The sequence below is a fragment of the Gordionus sp. m RMFG-2023 genome, chromosome 1, assembly GCF_954871325.1.
Source record: "Gordionus sp. m RMFG-2023 chromosome 1, tfGorSpeb1-WG-v2, whole genome shotgun sequence".
NCBI classification, from domain to species: Eukaryota; Metazoa; Nematomorpha; class Gordioida; order Chordodea; family Parachordodidae; genus Gordionus; species Gordionus sp. m RMFG-2023.
Window position 1 is genome coordinate 41,286,715 of NC_088775.1, and position 24,056 is coordinate 41,310,770.

The window sequence follows — 24,056 nt, forward strand, 5'->3', positions numbered from 1 at the left end:
AAAGGATTATCAAAAATGAGAAGAAAAAAAATTGAGAAAAAATCAAAAAAAGTAAAGATTAAAAATGACTTAAAGTGATTGAAAAGGTTAGAAATGTATGATTACTAAGGAGAAAAAATCATGAAAAGTCAAAATAAAAGTAAAGAATTGTTAAAAATATTGAGCAGAGAGGTGAAGAAAAATAATGGGAAATTTATAAATCATTTTTAACCCTTTGACGTCACACGATTTGTTTTGACATCACATCATATACAGACAGGGTAAATTAATATAATAAAAGCAAAAAATTAAAAAGATTTAACCATATGTTTTTTTATTTTTACATAATACTCAAGAAATAAATGACGATCAAATATATAATATATGACAAAACAGATTTAAAAAATGCAATAAAATATAAAAAATTGGATCATTTGATTTTCGTTTTTTCTTTATGTATTCCGATTTTCTATATTCCTTTAATATATATTTAAGTATAAATTATATTTTTATAAATTTACCTTAATCCAATGGTTGTCCTCGATAGCCACTCTCCAAATATTGATGCATCTTATTATAATAACTTGAAAAGTCATAAGGAATAGTAAATTCATTAAGGATGTTACATTATGAACGATTTCGTTTCTTGTATTTGGTCGGGGATTGATTGATCTATATTTGTTTTTTAATACCCCAAAGAAATTTTCTATTGAATTTAGTTGCGGCGAATAGGGTGACAAATATTCTATTCGCTCTTTAAAACTATCAATGAGGTGACTTTTATGGATCGATGCATTGTCCATAACAATAACTGCATCACTTGGTATGATATTAATTAGTTCTATCATATATTCTCGAAATAGTAGGCTATTATAAGCTCCCTCGATGATGCGATAAAGTATCACACCTTCGATTCCCATAGTACATAATATACTTAAATTTTTACCCTTAGATGGTGGGACTTTAACAGTTGGCGTAACATTGTATGGTGCCCATAAACAGGTACAACATGTAAATTTATGCCTGTCTCGTCTAAGAAAAATATTTTTTCTCTGGCAATATTCAATATTTTTATACAATAAATTTGTCTTATATTGACTGTGCCCGGTGTGTTCCTCCTATCAGGTTCCTTTCCTGCACATTTTTTAAATATATTTCCTTATAGTTCCTTCATTTCTTAGGAAATCCTGGAGGTAAATTTTCTATAATACCTTTAATAGTTAATGTATTGTTCGCCATTAAAAGTTCCATAATTTTTCTTTCTATATTGAATGTGTCTTCTTTCCAATCACATAATCTTTTAAAGGGTCTCCGATGATTTCGGGAAATGTTTCCCATCTTAATTTATTACTAGACGATAAAGACATATCTAAATACTTAGCGATATCTTTCATTTTTATTTGCTCCTTCTCAGGTACAGATAATAATATTTTTGCTATATCTATTTTTTCATTATTCCAGTTTTTATATTTCCTTCTTGGAATTGCCGAGATTAAATTTGCTGGATCAATAATAAAATCACCACTTAAAGAGGGAGAATTGATAATATGGAAATTATTTGTAGCAGATATATTAGGTATTGAATTAGAATAAACAGGATCAGGATTTGATATAAATGAATTTGTATTATTTGTGTTACTATATAAAATTTGACATATATTAAACATTTGTGAATTAGAATAATATGGATCAGAATTTGATGTAAATGAATTTGTATTATTTGTGTTACTATATAAAATTTGTCGTATATTAAACATTTGAAAAAAATATTAAACTGTATTTTTAAAAAAAATTAAAGTATATAAAAATCGTATATGCAAAAAATTTACATTAAAATTTTACCATATGTATTTTTGTAGTGTTTGTTTTGTTATATATTAATGAATCGTCATTTATTTTTTAAGTATTATGTAAAAACAAAGATACGTATTGTTTCATTCTTTTAACTTTTTGTTTTTATTATAACTTACCCTGTAATATAATTAAATATTTTAAATTTATAAAAGCCAATAGAATTAATTTAACATCATATGATATAAATATAATAAAAATACTTTCGTATTTTATTAAAATTATTAACTCATAATGTTTTATTTTTAAATTTCATCCAATCGTATTTTCATAATTTTAACTTTACCATTTTACTGAATTATATGATTTTATAATGACAATATAACGAATTCTGTGGATAATATTTAATAATTCAAAATTTTTTGTTCATTATTAAAGATAAGAGTATAATATTATGAATAATTATTTTATTAAAAATGAATATGCTCTTTTTTATATCAACTTAAAGTGCATGATGCCAAAATAAGTCATTGGGATATTAGAATACTTTTTTAAACATTTATTTTATTTTATATTTATAATAAAGTTATAATTATATTTCACCATAATTATTCTAAATCCAATCAGACCACGCCAATTTTGAATTTGACGTTAATAAGACATATTTCCTCTGACTTATATTATAATTTTACATTTATTATATTTTTTAAATGAATCTGTATAATTATTAGATGACAAATAATTTATTACTAATCGAGGGAGACATTTCGGAAGCCCACAACGATGAATCAGACAATGAAGAAGATATTTTGCACACTTTTTACGATAATTCTCCTTCAACTTCATCAACACTAACATCTAATAATCTCCAAGTCGAGATAGACGATCCAGAAAATAATGATAATATTATCATTCAAAATAATATGAAATGGAGAGCAGGTGATATCCATCAATTTGACACAAATTATACTAATACATTTTCCACTTTAACCAATATATTAACTCCATATCTACTTTAAATTATTTATTTCAGATAATATACTAAATAATATATGTGAACAAAATTTATACGGGATTGTATATGATTTTAAGATTTATGCGGGAAATCAAACTAATTCAACATCATCAGAATTAGACATAAGTGGGGAGCTTGTATGTAAAGTTGATAAAAAAGAAAATATATTAATTACCAAATGGTATGACAATATGTTTGTGCATGTCATCTCATCATTTGTCGGTGTTCATCCGATATAAAATGTAAAAAGATGGTCACTAAGTAGCAAAAAATATATTGAAGTGCCAATCAAATATATTAAAAATATATTATGAAGGTGTGGGAGGAGTCGATTTACATGATATGCTTGTTGAATGCTATAGATATTAAAGGTAGATGGTTCTACCTGATAATCGTTTTTCATCTCATTGATATGTATGTAGTAAATTCATGACTTTTTGTATAGGCGGCAAATATGCCTTGAAAAGGAGAATAAATTCATGAAACTTATCAAATTTAAAACACATATTGTCAACGCATTGTTATCGGCAGGCAAAATTAGTAAAAGAAAATCATAGATACCTTTGAATGAATAATAATTTTTAAAAAAAGTTCTTCTATAATGGCTCCTATATCTGATATCAGATATGACAACATTGGTCATTGACCGAATTCCTGCGAAACGAAGCAAAGGTACAAGTTATGTATAAATGCTTACTCCAGAATAAAATGTGCAAAATATTCTATATATTTATATTTAATCAATATATAAATTGTTTTCATGTTTTATATAATAAATAGATATTTGTATTTTATTACATACAATAAGCCTGATGATGTCAAATTGCATCATCATTTTATTTTTACCTGTGTATTTAAAAATAAAATTTTGAAAACAATTTGGGCATCTATAGAGTGTATAAATTAATAATTTATATAAAAATATTTTTTTTTAATTATTAAAAAGTTGGGCGTCAAAGGGTTAAAAAGATGAAAAATAAATTGAGAAAAGATATAGTAAGAAAAATATAAATTTATAATTTTTTTTAAAAAAATAACGATTTTCCTTCTTTGAATGGAAATTTCCTTTTTTGATTGGCACTTTTCCTTTTTTGTTTGGACCTTTTCCTTTTTTGTTTGACACTTTTCTTTTCTTGATCGGACTCAGTGGCGGACTGGCCATAAGACCCTGTGGGCATTTTGCCCACGAGGCAGCGAGAAAATGTCGATTTTTGAGGCCGATTAGAGGAAAATATCAAAAAAGAGGCCGATTAGAAAAAAATTATTATTATGTTCACATTATTTTCTCTTATCATTTATTTATTTTTAATGATACGATATCTCTATGATTTGAATATCACATTCCTTGAGAATTGTCATGTCGTTTACTATATTTTAATGCATAATATACCAATAACGTCGTTTGACGCTACATATCATTACCACGATCTTTTCTTTGTTTTTTTTCAAATGAATAGCTTCCGTTTGAGTAGAGTGAAAGCTAAGTTTTGATTAATTTATTATATTATAATTGATTTATTGTAAAAATAATATAGCCAACATTTCTTGTTCTTAATTCATTGAAATCAAATAAAATCCAGGTCGGTGAATGAGATAAAAGCAATAACGATAAAGGCACTTCAATTTATAATATATAATAAATAATTTTAGACAAAAACTTGATAATTTATGCAAATTTAAGACTCGTACTGCTATAATATATTTGGAAATTTTTAAAATAACGGGGCCACTGTCATATCTTCAAACTTTAAAATTAGGTACTTTGTCACCATGGAAAATGAAAGAAGATACTAAATCTTCTGTATCATCGATTATTACATCGATTCAAAATAAAGCAATAAAATGGCTGCTAATTTAAATGAAACATTTTCATATTTATAGGTCTCGGAGAGTATCTGAGTACAAAATACTCTGTAAAAAGATCGAATAGGACGAGCGAAGAGAATATATAGTGACAAATGCCAAGATGAACGTCCTCAAGAATCGATTGACCTTTATAGGTTCGAACAATTTCGTCCTATAAATAGATCAAATTATAAACAGCTTGTAGGAACTACTTTCTGCGAATTGAGAGCTTATCTTGAATGTGCAATATTTGCAAGCAAGACATTTTGATGAAATAAATAGTAAAGGTATTTCTGAAAAGGCCTTGGAAAAACGGGCACAATTGGCATATATATTGAGTGTTAAATTTCATAACGAATTATGTTCATTTGCCAGTATATTCAAAGATTTGGTACCAGAAGTAAATGAAACGGTCGATGATATCGCATTTACAAGTGAGGAGTCAAATGAAGAAAGTAGAATATTACAATATGATAAATTGATAAAAAAAAACTAAAAATTTTTGGAAGAAATAATTGTGCAAATAATTGAAGCCTTGAGTTATTTACACGGCAAGGATGCCATATTAGAAATGAAACATTTTGGAACTATAAAATAAGGACCAGAATGATATGATGAAACAGTTAAGATTTTATATATTGTCGCACCACCTCTAGTTGGTATATTATATCTTAAAATAATAGTAGTTTGTAAAAATATTAAAAATATACTTGTTATAAAAATTTAACTCTAAACTGTTTTTTGAAAAAGAAAAAAATAGCTTTCCTAACGTAAAAAAGAAAAGATATCAAATTTATTACATCTATTGTAGGATGAATAATAAAATGTTTAATTTATAAAATTATTTAATACTAAATAGATGGCGTTAAATACTTAAAAGCATATTGTTATTATATTTATTATCAAGAGCATTTATTAGTAAAATTCATTATAATATTAGCTGTAATATATTATAACTATAAAATACGTCTATAAAAGTGACATTTTATCTAATATTTTATAATCAACTGTATAAGAATTATAAACTATACGTCTACTTACTTACTTTTTATTATACTTATTTGGCCCTTGAAAATATTTTTAGGAATAGGTATGATAATAAAATTTAAAAATAAATATGTTGATTAGTCATTTTGAACTCTGCTAATTACAATATTAAATTTTTAAGTTTTCAATTAAATGATTATTTATTTAATTAGGGTTATAAAATAATTTAAATAATAGTCAATTAAGCTTCAACTGTTAATGCTAAATTAATATTTAGTGAGTAATATTGATATTCTATTTTTAACACAAAATTTGATTGCTAGCTGATATAATGAAAATATAATTTATATGTATTAATTTAATCTAATATTTAAAATAGTATTCATTTAATAAATATTTAGATAGCTTATTAATTTTTAAATAATAAAATTAAATCTATACTTTACTTAATAGAATTATAAAAGAAATCTTTCAGGGGGCAATCAAAAAAAATTATTTTTAGTTCAAGTGGTTAAGATTACATTAAAAAAAATTTTTTTTGCTTCAGGGGGTTATTCAAATTTTCGGGCTCGAGCCCCTGCGCCTCCTTAGCTACGCCACTGTTTAATATGCGTGTATGAAATTCTTACAAGATATAATATGCATACAAGGGACACTAATTTATTTTGGCATATGAATACATTTTAACTTTATCATTTACGCAAGTTAATTGCGAGAAAGCATTTAGTGAATCAAAAATTATAAAAATAAGCTGAGAGCTAATATTGACCAAGAAAAATTAAAAGCGTTTTTAATGGTGTCGGTTCAACGAGAACTATTAGCGTAGATTGAACTAGATAATATTCCTGTATATTTGCGCAAAGGTTCAAAGTTAATGAGAGATTTATTAACGTAAAAATTATATATTTTCTTAATTCTTTTATTAGAATCTTATTAAAATTATTTACAATATGATCGGTGCCTGATTTTATAAAAGTGCAGCAATTTTATTCTCTGTCATATTGTATTGCAATAATTTTATATTTATAATTAATTAATTTAATATATTGAGTATGCATTTTTTTTATATTTAACATGTGATGTATGATTTGATTATATAGTTTACATCGTTGTAAATCTAATATAAAATATATTTTTTCAATGAATATTATTTTCTATAGGTATTGAATATGATTTTAGATGTGCATTTTTTTAAAATAAAATATAATATTATCTTATAATATTATTCTTTTTTTCACTAAAAATATAAAACGTTTGAACTTATTTTCAAAAATTAAAAAGTAATAAAAATCATGATCAAAGAAGCCATTAAGGGAATCCGGTCGAAGACCGGGCAAAAGCGGGCCGAAGGTCCGCAAAAATGGGAATAATAAAAAATGCCCACGAGGCCGTAGCGTCGACAGTACTCCCCTGATCGGACTTTTTCCTAAACCGTTGGGACTTTTACTTTTTTGATTGACACTTTTCTTTTTTTGATCGAACCTTTTCCTTTTTGATTTGACCTTCCTTTTATGATTGACCCTTTTCCTTTTTTGACCGGAACTTTTACTTTTATGATTGAACCTTTTCCTATTTTGATTGGGACTTTTCCATTCTGTAACATAGAAAACTGCATATATAGAAATAGCTTGGTCTGGTAGTAGTAATTTTTTAAAAATTAAATCAAGGACCTTGTAAGATTCTAGGTGTTAATATGAAATATAAGATGTTTTAAGAAAATTTAATCATGTGTTTATGTTATTTAGAATTAAAAAGTTTATTATTATAACAAAGAATAAAATAAATAATCCATATTTAATCGGCACTTTCTATGTCAAACTTTGTTATAATTGCTTACAAGAATGATTTTAGTGTAAATTAAAATATAAACAACGTTGTTAAAGTAGAGGGCTACATTTTTTAATAGAGGTATAGCACCCTACTTAAAGAGTGATAGCGAACTCGCTACTAACTATTTCGCTATTTTCAGCTTTATATAATAAATACACATAAAAATTGTTTAAATTTATTTACAATTATTCTAGAATCATAATCTAAAAATATAAATTAAATCTAGTTTTTTCAAAATAATTTAAATTTTAAAATATCAACGATAGAGATTAATATTGAAGAAAATTTTGTTTACAGATCATATATTAATTTCCCTGAAAAATGATGATAATATGTGTCATATTTTTATATACGAATTTATATTAATATTATAACATTGAGGAACACGTGATAAAGAGATATTTTCGTGTTCCAATATAAATGTAAAAAACATATTAAAAAAGTATGAGATTTTATTTTCCTGATATATTTTGATGATTGAAATTCTTGTAGATTATTTGTGTTTTTTTTGTATTTTTATTCAGTGGTGCTCGTGACGCCGATCGGAAGATTTGGAGTGATTCGGTTTTAAAGGTAAAACAAAATTTTTGTTGATATATATTTTATCTGATAAATTTTTGGCAACGCAGTAGTTCTAACACTAAATACGTGTTTAATTGAGAATTTATTTGGTAATAATATCCCTATATTCTTTTATATAAACATTTTTATTTAATTTAAATTAATTGGGCTGTGATTTTAATTAAAAATTTATGAGCAAATGGTTTATTTTGTTAGGCATGGTGGGGAGCATAGTTTTGGTGATAAGGTTCTCTTTTATAAGGATTTGGGTTATAATGTTTGTATAAGAACTTTAATGAATAGGATTTAGGTAAGCAGTTGATTACTATTGGGATATTGGTAATTGTGTATTTATTGATAATTATATTGAAATTCTTGATGAAAAGGCAGCGATACTGGCAGAAATGTATTGTAATTTTAGGAAGGACACTCCGGTGTTGGCTGTTTATGTTAAAAAGGTAGCAGACTTGGAAAGTAGTCTAAAAGATGTTTTAGATGAAATCAAGGTTGGGAATGGTTTGGAGAGGTCCAGGAAGATCCTCCAGGAGGTAAAAGAGATGAAAGAAGTTATCAATGCGTTGATGAGGTTGAACAGAAATTCTGTGAAGTGCCATAAAAATAATAGAGTGTCAGTAAACAAAAGATTTGAGGAGATTATCATTTGTAATTGTTGCGGGTGGAGGGGACACAAAATGGATACTTGCGTGGTCCCAGAGCAAAGGTTTAAAGATGGATTTCCGTTAAAAAAATCTGAAGTAGGAAATGCAAATGTAAAAATGGTCAGGATAAACGGGGCTAGATTATGTTTTAGGTGTAAAAGGCCGGGACATGTGGCCGTGTACTGAATGGAAATATCTCAAGATTTGCATTGACTATATGATTGCAAAGTTAATCATATAGGGGTCGGGGCTCCTAGAGATCGGAAAATTTTTTATAACAAAACATTAGATGTGGTTAATCGTGGTAATGGGGGTGAAAAAGTAAAAATAAGTAGTTATCCTCATAATTCCCCTGGAAGGGATGTTAATCGGTTCAAGTGGGAGCTGTATCCAAGGAATATTGTTCTTTATTCCCTTAGAAGGGATGTCAGGAATTTTAGTTGGGAAAAATGTCCCACAGATCTTGTTAAAAGAAATGTAATTGTTAGTAGTAGGCCTTTAAATTCCGAGTTGAATTTAGGGAACAGTGTGAATTCTAATGAAATTGTTATTTCCGATAGAATAAACACTGACTCTCCGATTAAAACATATGATATTTTAATGACGGAAAGAGTAAATGGATCATGTACGGGTCCGAGGATTAATTTGGAAGTTGACCATAGGAATATAGAGGTGTTGTTTGACACCGGGGCTAGTATCTCTTTGATGTCCCAGGAGAATTTTTATAAGTATTGGCCTGGGGGTAGACTGGAAAAAGAATCTATGTGCGTTAGGCAGTTTGATGGGTCAGAAGTTGCCGTTGTAGGCAAGGCCAAATTGGGGGTTAATATTAATGATGTAATCTTTTTCCTGGATTTATGGGTGGTGAAGGAGAGGGTGGAAACCATCATGGGGTGGAGTTGGATTGTTCAGTTCAGTACCTTTAATAATTTTTGGAATATTTTTGCAATACCGGAGGCTACAAATGAGACAAGAACATGAGGATGGCTAATAATCTTCGAGATAAAATTTGGGAAATAGAAGAGACGGACTGTAAAAGAAAGGAATTCAACCTGTAATTCTGAGATGTATATACTTTCCACTGAATTAATAGTTGAGGACAACAGTAAAACCGAGGGAGTAACCGGGTTGAAAGTGTAATTATGTACTATATATATAATTTGGAGAAATTAATGGGAAAGATACTCTTAATAGGCAAGGGAATTCAACCGTTCACGGTTTACAAGATCTACCAAAAGTGTTCCGTGATTATGAGGAGTTGCGGGGTAAATGTTATGTAAAAATAAAGAATAAACGGGAATTAAAATGTACGTGAATTGTTGGTATTCTTTTTGTTTTGGCTTATTTATTATTACACGATGGTAGTGATGTTTGCTGATAAAATGCAAGTTTATTGGTATATTTATTATTACACGATGGTAGTGAGGTTTGCTGATAAAATGCAAGTTTATTGGTTTAAATTCTTTCATGTTTGTAATGGCAAAAGTTGGTATTCATTGAGTTACCAGTTGTTAGTGATAAATAAGAGTTGGAAAATGTAAGATTAAAATGGAAAATTGATGTATCTTATATTGTTAATGGTTAAAAGCGAATCATGTATTGAGTTAGAGAAACCGTTTTGATATTTTTATTACATATTTGTGGTTGTTTTTCATCTTTGGCAGGCCGCAAGAAGAAAGTGAAAGGGAAGAAATATTTTTGTTGTAATGTGAGATAAGAGCGTGCATGTGTTTTTTTTAAATTTATATATTTGTAATGTTTGTTTCGTAATTAATAAAAATGTATATTAAAGAGTTCGTGTACAATGAACTCCTATCTTTGGCCGGGTCATTTAAAAGGAGCAGATTTTAATTGTTGTTTAGGTGAGAAGGTTTGTTTTTATTTTGTGATTTTTAGCTTTTTATTATATCATTGTGAGATGCCTTGATCTGGGTAAGCCGCAAAAAGAAAGAAAAATGAAAGATATATGGTGATAGTGTGGGATGGTACTGTACATGGATTGTGTGTTCTCCCCCCCCCCCTTTTTAAATAATATTTTTAATATTCCTTGTGTATTTTTGTTATCTTTGCCAGGCAGCAAGAAGAGACGTTCCATAATGTAATTAATGTTTATGGAGAGAATATGGCATAATTTGTTTAATTATTTATTTTTTTTAAATTCCCCAAAATTGTAATTTGAAAATTATATTTAAAAAAAAGAACATAAAATAAATTTTCTTTTCTTTTTGTACTGAATATACTCCTTCTCCAATCACGGAAAAAAAATTGCGTCGTTTCAAGTATTCATATCACCTGATGACCATCGATACCCCTAATGATCCATGATGACATACATAGGACGTAAATGTAGACGAATGAAGATCAAACCTTTGCACGCTATGATTATGATAGGATGGGGAATTCGTATTAGCAGATTACAGTCTTAACAAGTATATGATATCCCTATAGCATACCTTTGTAGGACCATGAATATTCAGTATTCTATTGATGTTATGAGAATTCATATTAGCCGAGTACTATCCTAACAAGTTATATGATGGTGTCCATATAGCTTACCCTTATAGAACCATGAATATTCATTATTCTAGGGATGCCTTTAATAATCAAGAGACGTAGTAAAAGAAAAAAAATTCTCGTATTTGCGTAACATCATCTATTGTATATAGTAAATATGATATATATTTTTTTTAATTTGTAGGCATGCCATTGGCCCATAAAGGGGTGGCATGTCGTATTTTTATATATGAATTTATATTAATATTATATAATGCCAATCAACCGATTTAAATAAGGTTGAGGATTATAATTAACATTGAGGAACACGTGATAAAGAGATATTTTTGTGTTCCAATATAATTGTAAAAAACATTATTAAAAAATTAAGAGATTTTTTTTTCCTGATATATTTTGATAATTGAAATTCTTGTAGATTATTTGTGTTTTTTTTTGTATTTTTATTCAATATGGAATTTCCTTTTCCTGAATTCTCAAAATATTTTTATCTCGATAAAGAAAATTAACACAGGGTATAAATTTCATTATAAAATGTCGGAAGGTTTTTTCATCAAACAAGACTATCTTTAACTTGAGAAAGCATTTAAAGGTAATATCAGGGATGTGAACCCGGACCCTGAATCCTCAACCCGGACCCTTTTTAAAAGTGAAGGGTCCAAGGGTTCTAGGCGTCATAAAAAATTTTTAAAAAATAATATAAAAATATTTTTTTAAAAAATAATATAAAAATATTTTTTTAAAAAATAATATAAAAATATTTTTTTAAAAAATAATATAAAATGTTTTTTAAAAAATAATATAAAATGTTTTTTAAAATAATTTAAATTTTTTTAAAAAAATAATATAAAATTTTTTAAATTTTATAAATTTTTTTTCGTGGAATTATTTATTTTATATTCACGCTTTTCTTTCAATTTTCTTCCTGGACTTCCATTTTATTTAGAGATTGATATCAAAAATTATTTTCTAGTGTAGGTAATAATATTTTATTATGTAAATTTAATTAATAGATTTCCCCACAAATATATATTGGCATCAGATGCGCAGCCCATACTCTACGAGTGGCTATTAATGCATGCCTAAAATACAATCACTTAAAACTATCAACGATAAAGCAACGGATGTTGCAAAATATTTAAGAACTCCCACAATTGTAAAAATATTAAAATCAATGAAAAGGTCAATGGCAATATTAGACCGTACAACACATTGGTACTCAATTTGTATGATGCTAGAACGATTATTAAGTTTGAAAAATTTCTGTAATGATTTTATTATAGGAGCATGTGAAGTCATGTTTGCAAATGTTGAATTAAAGAAAAAAATAAAAATGTTTATTTATTTTCAAGAGATGTCAATCAGATTATTATTCTTTTAAATAATATGTTTTTATTGTAAAAGTAATAATTTATTCAGTTGGTGATTTTGAGATTTGATAAATATATTTATGATTTGGAATATGAATTATTTGATATCGAATTTTATGATTATACTATTGGAATTTATTAATTAAAAATAATGAGAATTTTATTGAAATAAAATTATATTTGTAGTATAATTGGAGAAATATAAAAATTTTGTCGGAAGATGATTGGTGCCAAATAAAGGACCTTACTGGTGTATTAGTTCCTATAAAAATAACAACATTAAAATTAAAATCAAAACAATTATGTTTATTTTTATGGCATATGGATTAGATGCTGATTAGATTTAGAAAGATTTACTAGTCCTTTTTAATACTAAATATTAGAAAACATGAAAATTTGACAGCAACAATATTTGCAAAATAGTGTTGTATACCTTATATATATTTACATCCTCTATATCAAGTTTTATTGAGTATCGAGCAAAAACAGATGGCTAAAGACCATCTTAAGGATTTATGCCATACGCAAAACTCCATTATTTACAATATATTGGAGGCTACGACAATAATACCTATTGGTTGTAGTGATAATAATGAGAAAAAAAAATAAAATTATCATCAGGTAGAAAGGAGAATCAAAAAATACCTATTTTATCTTTAATAGAAAAGTTCTCAGAAGTTAAAAGAATAAATAAGGATACAAATATTTCAAACATCTGGGAAGAAAATTCTTCAATATATCCAGAATTATATATCTTGTCTAGAATCGTCATAGCTGTACCGGCGACACAAGTACAATAATTTATGTATAAAAAGATAACTAACTATTTTAGGGAAGCGTAGAACGTCGATTTTCATCTTTAAAATATATATTGTCTAATTTAAGTGAAGATCTCAAAGATGATATTTTAGAAGATATTATGATTGTAGTTTTTATTTTAAATTTTTTATTTGTAAATTACGAATGTGTATATGAAGTATAATAATAAATTAATGAAAAATAAGTCTTATTTTGAGTCATTTTTTATAAATTTTATTACTGTAACCGAACCCGAACCTAGATCCTTTTTTTTGTTGAAGGGTTCATTTTCCTGAGTAATATATTAACCTATTTAATATCAATGTGCAGCCCAATCATTAATCTTTAAAATAAAATTTGAATCAAAGTTGTTTCTATAATAGTTTTCGAGATAGATGAGTTAATATGAAAGTTAATTTTCTGGCCCAGTCCACATGGTATGTTTCAGCTGGTCATAAGATATTATTCTAGAATTATATTATAAATCAAAAATTACAATAAATAATTAATCTTAAAATTTAATTTTATCATCAGACTCATCTATTTAATAATAATATTTTATAAATTATTATCTGGGTGTTAAACATGTTAAAATTAACCAATCATCTATTTATATATTTATTATCAAAATATGCTAAATATAACTTATTTCAATCCCATATTTTATGCAATTTTAAGAGAAATTGGTTCAATAGATAAAAACTAAAGGAAGATGGGCTGCCTGTTGACAATGGCCATCTACTTATCACCTATATAATTTTTACTCTTACTATTTCCATTATAATTTTAGACTGACCCTAGCCGGATCAAAAACACAATCTTCTATGAATGATTTTTATGAAATAATTAATACAATTGAAAATCTTTAGTCGCATTCTTTTTAATCTAAAAATACTCAAATGAATATTTTTGATGATTTTTCTTATATAAAAATATGTATATTAAATTTAATACTGCATTGCGTGTTAGTGTTTAACGATTCTTTAATCATAGCTTATACTTTCTGATAGTCGCTCTAGACTTGAAGATGACATTATGGAAATGTTATTAATTATTAAAATATAAATTTTTTTTATATATTTGAACTTAGTCATATTTTTTATTTGTAGAAATAGAGATATGTAAAAAATATTTTAAAAAAATTCCAAAGGAGCGTGAAAAGTAGCTCTTCTCTACTTTTTTAAAAGTAGCTAATATCGCGCTACTTTTTTATATCAAGCTACTTTTAAAAGTAGCTTTTAACAACACTGGATATAAATATTATATTTCTTGTTACACTTTTAAGTCGCTAAGCTTTCTATATCAAATTTTCTTATAAATATTTACAAGAATGAATTTGAGACTATGTATTAAGTGTTGTAAAGATATAAATATAAACTTGTAATTTACATTTTTTTAATTTAATTTATTTGATAAAGTGATTTATTTTAACAGATGTATTAATTTCGAAATAGCGGATTGATTTTATTTATTATATTAAAAAGAAATTGTAAAGATCACTTTATCCATTTTTAAACATTTTTTATATTTGAATTTATTTTAAAATGAATAAAAGAATAAAAAGAGTATCATAGTAAATCATTTAAAGAATATCGCCATCAGCGGTGATACTCCTAAATTTAGAATAAAATATCCCTCTTTTCTTCTATGGTTTTCTTATATTTTTTTTATATTACCAATATGAAACAAACAATATTTTTTTATATATATATTTGTTAGGGTGGACTCAATGTGTTGTCCTGGCGATATTTCATTTTTCTAACTTTAAATTATTTTTTTTCAGCGCGTTTTTAAAAATTTAAAAATCGGATTTTACCGGAAGTGTATTCCATCATGTTTAAAATACCTACCCTAAAAATTACAATTTTTTCATAAACTTTTAAACTTAATATAATTTATATAAAATTTTCCATGTATTTTTTATATAAATTATAAATAATTCAAAGGTTAATAGCAAAATTGTCTACAATCCATAAAATAGGTATTCCAATTATGATAGAATATATTTCCGGTAAAATCCGATTTTTAAATTTAAAAAAACGCACTCAAAAAATGATTTATAGTTGTAAAAAATAACACTTAACATGTATATTTATTAAATATTTTACTAAAATTATTGATTGTGTAAAAATTGGAAAGAAATCTTTATATGAATTGATTTGTATATTTTGAATTATCATAAACTTATCAAATCTATATATAAAATTTTTATAGGAAACAATTTTAAAATATCATATAATAATATCCAGATTAGACACAAATTACAAAAAAATATTTTTATTGATTTAAATTTTTTTTAACCAAGCAAAAGAATGTGTATATTAAAGATAACAAAATTGGTAATATCTAACAAAAAATTAAATTTGTTATAATTGCCAAAATTCGGATAAGTGTGAAAAAATAAATTTTTTCAGTCCCAACACTTCACAGTTATGGGGTTTTGATTATATAAAAATAATAAACACCAACTTGCGGATGAATATTATAGGATTATATATTTTAATTATTAATATTTTTAATATATTAATAGATTTAAACCATCTAATAGATTAAAAATATAATTACTAATTTATATTAATATATTAATGAGTATATCTGTTCATTCATAATGGGCTAACTCAAAAATATTTTATAAAATGTTGATTGGATATATCATATCTCATAAAATCTCGAAAGAAGATTTATAAGCTCATTTAAGATAAACCTTTAGAGGATGATTCCAAATGTTTAGTACATCGTCTTCGACTTCGCAATTTCTCATAATTATGACGGCTCCGTTATCTGGTTCAGTAGTGTTGCATGTTGCACACGAGTCTTCCGCCCTTAATTTCCCATCCTTGGCTAACGAAAACAACTATATAAAAATATATAATAAAAATACTATAGGGAATATATAAATAACACAAAATATTTATGAGAAAACTGCTCAGCTTTAAATGTTGCTAATGAGAGGAAAACACTAGCTAAGTATAATTTACGCCTACATTCTATATTCCATCTATTTCTTTCATTTCCTTTCCTTTGTTAATAATATTCTTTTAAAGTTTTACTTCTTCTGAACTACGAGACTGACAACTGAACATGCTCAATGTTTGAGATTTTTCTGTATTCTTCCCCAGCATGTCCAAGCAAATTTGGGTAGCTATGTTTTTAACCTTAAAATTAAAAATTATTTTTTATAAATTTTATGCTGACTTCAACATTTTAATATTAGTATAAATAAATTTATTTTTGATATTAAAATAATTTTATAATATTACAGTAAAATTAGTGATAAAAGCCTTTTAAGGATAAATCGTCAGTCAGTCAAGGTTATTTTTAATGTCATTGAGCGGGCCTAAAAATATGTACAACTGCATCTTAGAAAATATCTATCAACAGGATTAAAATATACTTTTATTTAAAAAAACAAATGAATTCAACCTTCCCATGAGCCAAAACATTTTCATCCGGCACAAATTTTTCTGGGTACACATTTTCCAAATACCATTTAAAGCTCTTACAGTTCAGTCTTTTTCTCAGCGCTATCCTATCCGAAACGTCCAAATCTTCGCTATCTACATCCTTAACAAATAATTTGAAAAAATTTGTATGGAGATAATAGTAAAGATTTTCACTCAATTATTTTCTTTCTTCTGTTTTATATAAAATCTTGAATAATTAAACATAATATATTCATTAATGTACATAATTAAGTCTAGTTAACCCAGCAGAGCAAAATTTTAATCAATTCATTTATTGACAACTTTAGGACAATGTTTAAGTAGGAGGTTTCTGATATTAACAAAAAAAATTTTAGGGGCCGTCAAAATTATATATTTGCCTTACGAACTATAATTATGATAAATAAATTCACTATTTGTATTTAATAATTTTATTACCAAATATTTATTTAAAATACAAACAAAAATCACAAGATTCAATTAAAAATATAAATATATTTGGGTAAGCGGAAAATAATTCCCGGAAAAAAAATCCACAATAATAATTATTAGAAAATAATTCATTCCCAGGAATTGATTTTCTCAAAATTTTTAAATATTTCATTTAAAGATTTTTATTTCGTAGATATATTTATAGGGAATTATTTCTCCTATTTAATTAATTTTGTAATTTTTAATATCTTTTTATTACAATATTTAATAATATGACTTTAACTGCTGAGAAATAAAATTGCAAATTATAGAAAATGTGTTTAAATATCGCAAAAAATATAAATTGCACAGGTTAAAAATGATTATATAAAAAATATTGCGTGTAAAAATTTATGAAATTAATGCAAAGATAAATCAAATGTAGTGGGTAAAAAGAAGAGAAATGTATTAAAAGGTATTTCATATAAAATAAAATATATAAATGATTAAATATATATAAATTAAATTTTCAAATTGAATTCTCATCGGGCATTCAACGGTAGTAATTTCTTCTAATACATTTAATAGGCCATTAATTCTTGATTCATAAACGTTTCCTAACTTCAATCTCTTGAAAAATAACATTTTATATGTGCTGATAGATAAAGATGTTAATATCAGAAACCAGTACAAAAAATTTTTTCGTTTATTTTTATATTCTAGATCTTGTATTAAAAAAAAATATTTAGTTATTTTAGATGGCCAGTCAATTTTGTTTTTTATAATGACAATTAATTATATGGGCAATTTTTTAAATAAGAAATGTAATTTTAATTATTCTAGTCAGCCTTTAATTTAAGTGGGCAGTATGTTTAAAATTTTTGGCAGGTTTTTGATTAATTTTCAAGTTTGTTATTGATTTGGGCAGTATTTAAAATAATTTAGTATTAAAAATTTTAACAAATTAATAATTAATTTTCAAGTTTTTTATTGATTGTTTTTGATAAGTTTCTAATATTCTCGAAGTTGTGGATTTTTAGAATTTAAAATAATGGCAATGTTTGACTAAACTTCTGAAAAGAATAAGGACACTAACGATAAAGCGCGAGGTTCGAGTCAGTAAAAATATATTTTATTAACCAATTTCTTTTTCTTTTCTTAAAGTATATATACATTTTCTATAAATATAAATTAGAATACAAACGAAAAACAAAAAGTAAATATATTATAAAATATAAAAAGTAAGGTTACGCCGAAAGTTATAAAAACAAGGTTACGCAAATAAGTTATAAAATCAAATTACAAAAAATAATAAAAATAAGATTACAAAAAATAATAATATGATTAAGGAAATTAGAATAACGCAACAACTTCAAATCAGCAAATATCTGAATAAACTGCTTCTCCAGGTAAAAATTATTATTTTATACACTTTATTAATTAAATTCTGACATGTTTTTTTATAATATAAACAAGTCTTTAAAAATAAATTATTGGATACATTTAATATGTAATAAAGTAATAATTATATTTCATTGAATTTCATAATAAGTTTTTTAAATGTTTTAAATTTTTTAACGAAATGATATTCAAAATAATTAGAATAAGAAATCGATAATACTTATTTTACAAGGTGGCATATATTATTTTAAAGAAATTGGATTTTAAAATTATTTTTTGGACTAGGTTGGAGTTACGCTTAAAAGAGTCATAAGATATGGGATAGGACAGCTCATGGAGGTGTTGGGTAGGGGATAAGGCTTGTATTTTAAAATTAAAAAAAAATTGATACGATTATATATCAAAGAAAAGCTAATTTAAATATTAGAATGTAATACTATTCATAAATCTTGATACCCCCTCCCAAGGCCCAGGCCATCATCATATCTAATTTTGATGTTATAAAAATTTCAAAAATGTAATCAATCCTGATCTCTTAAAACTAGATCCCTTAGAGTGGTGATTAAAAGAAATTCCCTATAGATTTAATTTGATACCTATCTCATATCTATGTATTATATAAATTAAAAACAATAATGACCTAGACTCGCCCATTCAGAAGAGGCAATATTGGAGTCAAGTTAATTTAAATTAATTAGGTAATTATAAAAAAAATCAATTTTGTTATTTATTATCCCTTCTTTGTGATTGTGACCATTATATCAATTTTACTTAGTAAAATATCTGATGGGTACTACCTATAAGGAATAAAAAACAAGTTAATTTCTTATTTTTATTATATAATTTTTGGATTTAAATATTAAAATAGAAGACGTGAAAAAACATTTAGTTATATAACTGGTAAAATTTAAAATGCAAAAGCTTTCCCTAACGTGTCACATAAAAAAAATAATATACATTTCCCAATTGAGGAAATGTCCAAATTTAGTCAAAGGTTCAATTGTTAAATATAATTTATAGATTTAATTTTTAAAATATTAAATACTTTTAGATGAAAGTTGAACTAACCTTCAAATCTAGTCGGTGAATATAGAATAGTCTCACGTACTCATCCATCCACACCTTGGCTAACCTGATAGAATTTTTGCCGTGGGTATCGTTCAGGTGTTCGGGCCAGACAAATGGATGTGCTGAACGGTATATATGCCCAACTCTGGAACAAGGTAGGAATTCCAAAGAACCACCACATTGCCATACCTTTTAATTTTTTAAATTGAATGTAAGAATTAATTTCTTTGAATTTTGATAAAAATTAAGAAAAATTTTGGTTGTAAACTTTTAAGATATCGATGATAACCAACAGCGATGGTAAAAATATCTCATGAAAAAAATATAATAGATAAAGTAATAATATCCCGAACTTGATCGAGATATATCCTAACCATAAAAAGTCTTATCACATATTTAGTAGATAAAATCAAGCAGAATTCAAATAGAACAAGTTAAAGCATTCTATAAAAATGATTCATATTTATTTAAATGGCAGGTGTTTCTCAGGAGCATATTTATGTAATTGCTAAAAATTGGCTAATTCGGCTTAATCTACAAATGCGTGCCAAGGTAAATTAGGTTGGTATTAGGACAAGAATTAATTTTCTTTCTATGAAGTTAAGCTATATTAAAAAAAAACACCGTGACTGAGGTAATAATTTTCAGTTAAAACTAATTTAGCCATTATTCAGCTGGCTAAATTATAGGTCAGGAATAGAGCAAATACCATATTTACTTTAGGTCACCAATAGGTGACTTAGTCAGTATCTAAACATTCCCGGAAAGAACCTCAACGATCAAACATCAAAGTAAAAAATCTTTAAACGTTTACTTTTACATCGGGATTATTGTAACATTAAAAAAATCTTAAACATTCCCAAAATTCTTTACTGCTTCAGATCATAGGGGACATTCTTATTTCCAAAAATTCCTCAGAATTGCGAATTAAAATTAAATCCATATTGGAGGATATTTTTAGACTAAAGTTTTGTCAGAATACATGGGTACTAATCACCAAATCCGGTAGACTTCGTCTACGCACCCATTTACCCTTATCAAACGTATTATTTACAGCATTTTCCATTAGTAAATGGACTCATTTTTAATCTAATCTAACCAACCGAGGATTAGTTATTTTTTTTGCATTTTTTAATTAGTCAGTAAATGTAACAGAGAGAACAAATTATATTATCCAACACATTTCACAAAAGGATTGGGATGCTCCTTTGGTATCGCGCTGCGTTGATGATACACTTCCGAACAACAATACATAGCAGCGCTTGCAAACCTATATTCATTAGTTATGGACAAGACTTGTTATGATTGACTAGGTGCCTATCTAGGTAAAGCAATAAGATCACTTTTGTCAGACGCCAAATTTGGATACGCAGTGACAATCAGGCTAAGGGCGGAAATATCTCAATCCATTAAACTTTAAAGATGCAGGGAACAATAACCAAAAAGAGTCTCCATGTATTTTTAATAGATATAAATACATATGACATGAAATAATTAAAATTATTTAGAAATCACTATACGGAGCAAATATTCCAACACATTTCAAACCGTGTAATTTTTAAATCTTGAAACATACACTAATCCCATGGTACAAAGGAAAACATATGTATTTGGACTTTACCTGTATCGATATTTTTGCCTCTCTCATAACAATTACGATCCACGAGAACTTAAAATTAAATTAAAAAACGATAGATAAAAGGCTAGATGAAGCCATAAATTGATAAGAAATTTAACCGGCAAATTTCTAAGCCAATATTCAGGAGAATACAGAAATATTCTTTAGAAATTGCTTATGAGATTGGTAATTTTTCTTCCTATCTCCTTCAGGAAAGAAATTGATTAGTTAAATATCCTTCTGGTTTAATATTTCTTTTTTATTTTAAATTCCTAATTATATATAAATTACAAAAATTCGCAGAAAAATACTCAATATTTTTAAACGCAATACCTATGAATTAGAGAAGATAAACAAACTAGTTCAAATGCAATTTGTATAATATACGATATAAAATTTGATATCAGTATGGAGGAGTCAATGATGTTATAAAACATTCAACAAGACTTAAAAACGTTCATTTATGCATAATAATTCAATATCCGAAGCACCATTCATCTTTCAAACGATTAAATCATCGATTAGTTATTTATCTACAGATAGCACTGAAAACTTATCCATTCTCTTTTCTGATTCAAAAATAGCCCAAAAAATAAAATGTAGAAGAATAAAAGCTTCAAAAATAGTTTTGAATATTATAAGTCTGCGACTAAGAGACACATTTTAAGGATTTGAAGGAAAATATTTTATTTTCATTATTAATGATGACTAAAATAATGGATATACCAAAATATTCCCAATAATACCATTATTTTAATAAAGAAGCACGAGGTTCAAGTAAAGTTCAAAAAATATTTTATAGCACAGAAATCGAAGGATATTTAATTTATGCGTGTGCAGAACCTTGATAAAAATTAACAATTTATTTTTTGGTATAAAATCTTCTAAACTATTATGAATAAGAATTATTTTTATATTGTTTTACAATATTTTTTTTGCATATTTCTTATGTAAAGGCTTAACAAAATAATTTTTAGAATTAAATTTTCCCACTTTTTGTTTGAATGAATCTAGCAAGTTATCATGCATAAAGAATAATTTTATTCAAATTTGCCGGACTCCATATTAAAAACCCTTTCAAGGTGTGCTAGTGGTATATAAAGATTTTTTAGCTGGATTGGAAAAGTGTGGATATTTGTTTTCCCTTAAATTTAATCTATACCTGGTATGACGTTTTCTGCTAAGAAATGGATTCTCACAATTCTTTTGTAGTAGAGCCATAATGTTTGTTGGTCATTGAATTGGCTTTTATTTTTCACATTCACTAATTAAATATCATCATTCCCTAGAAGTATAAGATGTTTTTATAACAAATTCAGTCGACGTAGAGGGTTCTGTCATATACTTTGATGTATCGGGGTAGGGTTGTTAAAAAACCCGATTCGGGTCTATTTTTAGAAACGACCCGATCAAGATTTTAGCCAAAATAATATCATATAAGCCTCAAGTTATTGGTTTGAAAGTTTAAGATGTTTCTAATTCTTTTAAAACATTGAACTGATTTTTATTAGCTTCGGAAATACTTTTAAACATAATTAATGTACATTAATTTAATGTCTTCGTTTAAGTTTATTATCATTAGCATCTTGTTAAACGATTATCAACCTCTGCTGTTTTATATCTTGGATAATTTCTATTATTCTCATGCCTATTCAATAAAACTTTACTTTTTGAATACTTTTACTATGATGACAAATGTGTTGGAATAAAAATGAATAAAATTATTCGCTTTTTAATATATTTTATGGTAAAAATGTATATTACCCTGAATGACATCTCTAGATTTTCGCCACCCCATATTTCCATTCCAGGATCATAAGCCCCAATTTCCCAAAAATAATTTCTATTCAACGCTAAAAGGCCGCCTGCCATCGTTGGTGAACTATTTTTTCGATAAAAAGAAATATATTTTTATAGCAGTGAATTTGGAGTGATCAAACTTTCGTTTATATATTTGCAAATATAAATCGAAATAATATGTCTCTATTAGGGATCTCTTATTTAGAGCCGAATTATATTTATAATGATATAAAAATGTTGGCTAAAGTAGGTTATTAAATATTCGGAGTAGAGGTGAGCTCGGGCGTGAAATTACTCGTGTCACGATGGGTCACGGTGGGTCATCGCGTGAGTGTGAATATTAGACGTGACTGGGCATGGGTTTTCCCATTGCGGTGCGTGATTGGGCGTGAACATAAACTCCCCGTTAATCATGGAAATTTTAATTTTCAAAATTGTTTTTTTATAATATAAGTTTGCAATTATATAATTATAATATATATTTTCTAATTTAATTTAGTTCTTTTTGAAAAAAGAATAATTTTTAAAAACAAAACAAACTTCCACATTTTATAAACAACATTTTTTCTCGATAAAATTTTAAATGAAAAAGAATATTTCTCCCAACTCTCGTTCAGCAATAGAAATTTAGGAAAGAATAAATTTAATTTAAATATTTTATTTTGATTTATCTTTATTATATATTTACTATTTGCACTCAAATTATAATCATTTAAAATTTATAGGAAGATTAAACATTTTAATAACTTATTTTTTTAATTTTCTCATATTTACCTACAATCTAAAATACTTAATTATAATAATTATTAATTGTTTAATATATGTATAAATGACAATAATTTTTCCTTTACATTTAGATTTACAAGTATTTAAAAAAAAATATGTACATTTAAATTTTAATTTGTCTTTTCTCTAAAACTTTTGGGTATTAATTTTGAAGCTTTTCCATTGCCTCTCAATTGTTTGAGT

General features: G+C 26.1%; 1 protein-coding gene across 1 annotated transcript in view; it reads right to left on the reverse strand.

The window, feature by feature from the left end:
• Positions 1–24,056, reverse strand: part of LOC135925609 (probable N-acetylgalactosaminyltransferase 9) — a 56,132-nt gene that overhangs the window by 21,461 nt on the left and 10,615 nt on the right. The window contains exons 8-12 of the mRNA XM_065461008.1: positions 23,052–23,169; positions 19,670–19,858; positions 16,770–16,910; positions 16,397–16,501; positions 16,051–16,200 (exon numbers count right to left, since the gene is read on the reverse strand). Of these exons, the coding sequence (XP_065317080.1) occupies positions 16,051–16,200; positions 16,397–16,501; positions 16,770–16,910; positions 19,670–19,858; positions 23,052–23,169 (703 nt within the window). The remainder of the gene's footprint in view (positions 1–16,050; positions 16,201–16,396; positions 16,502–16,769; positions 16,911–19,669; positions 19,859–23,051; positions 23,170–24,056) is intronic.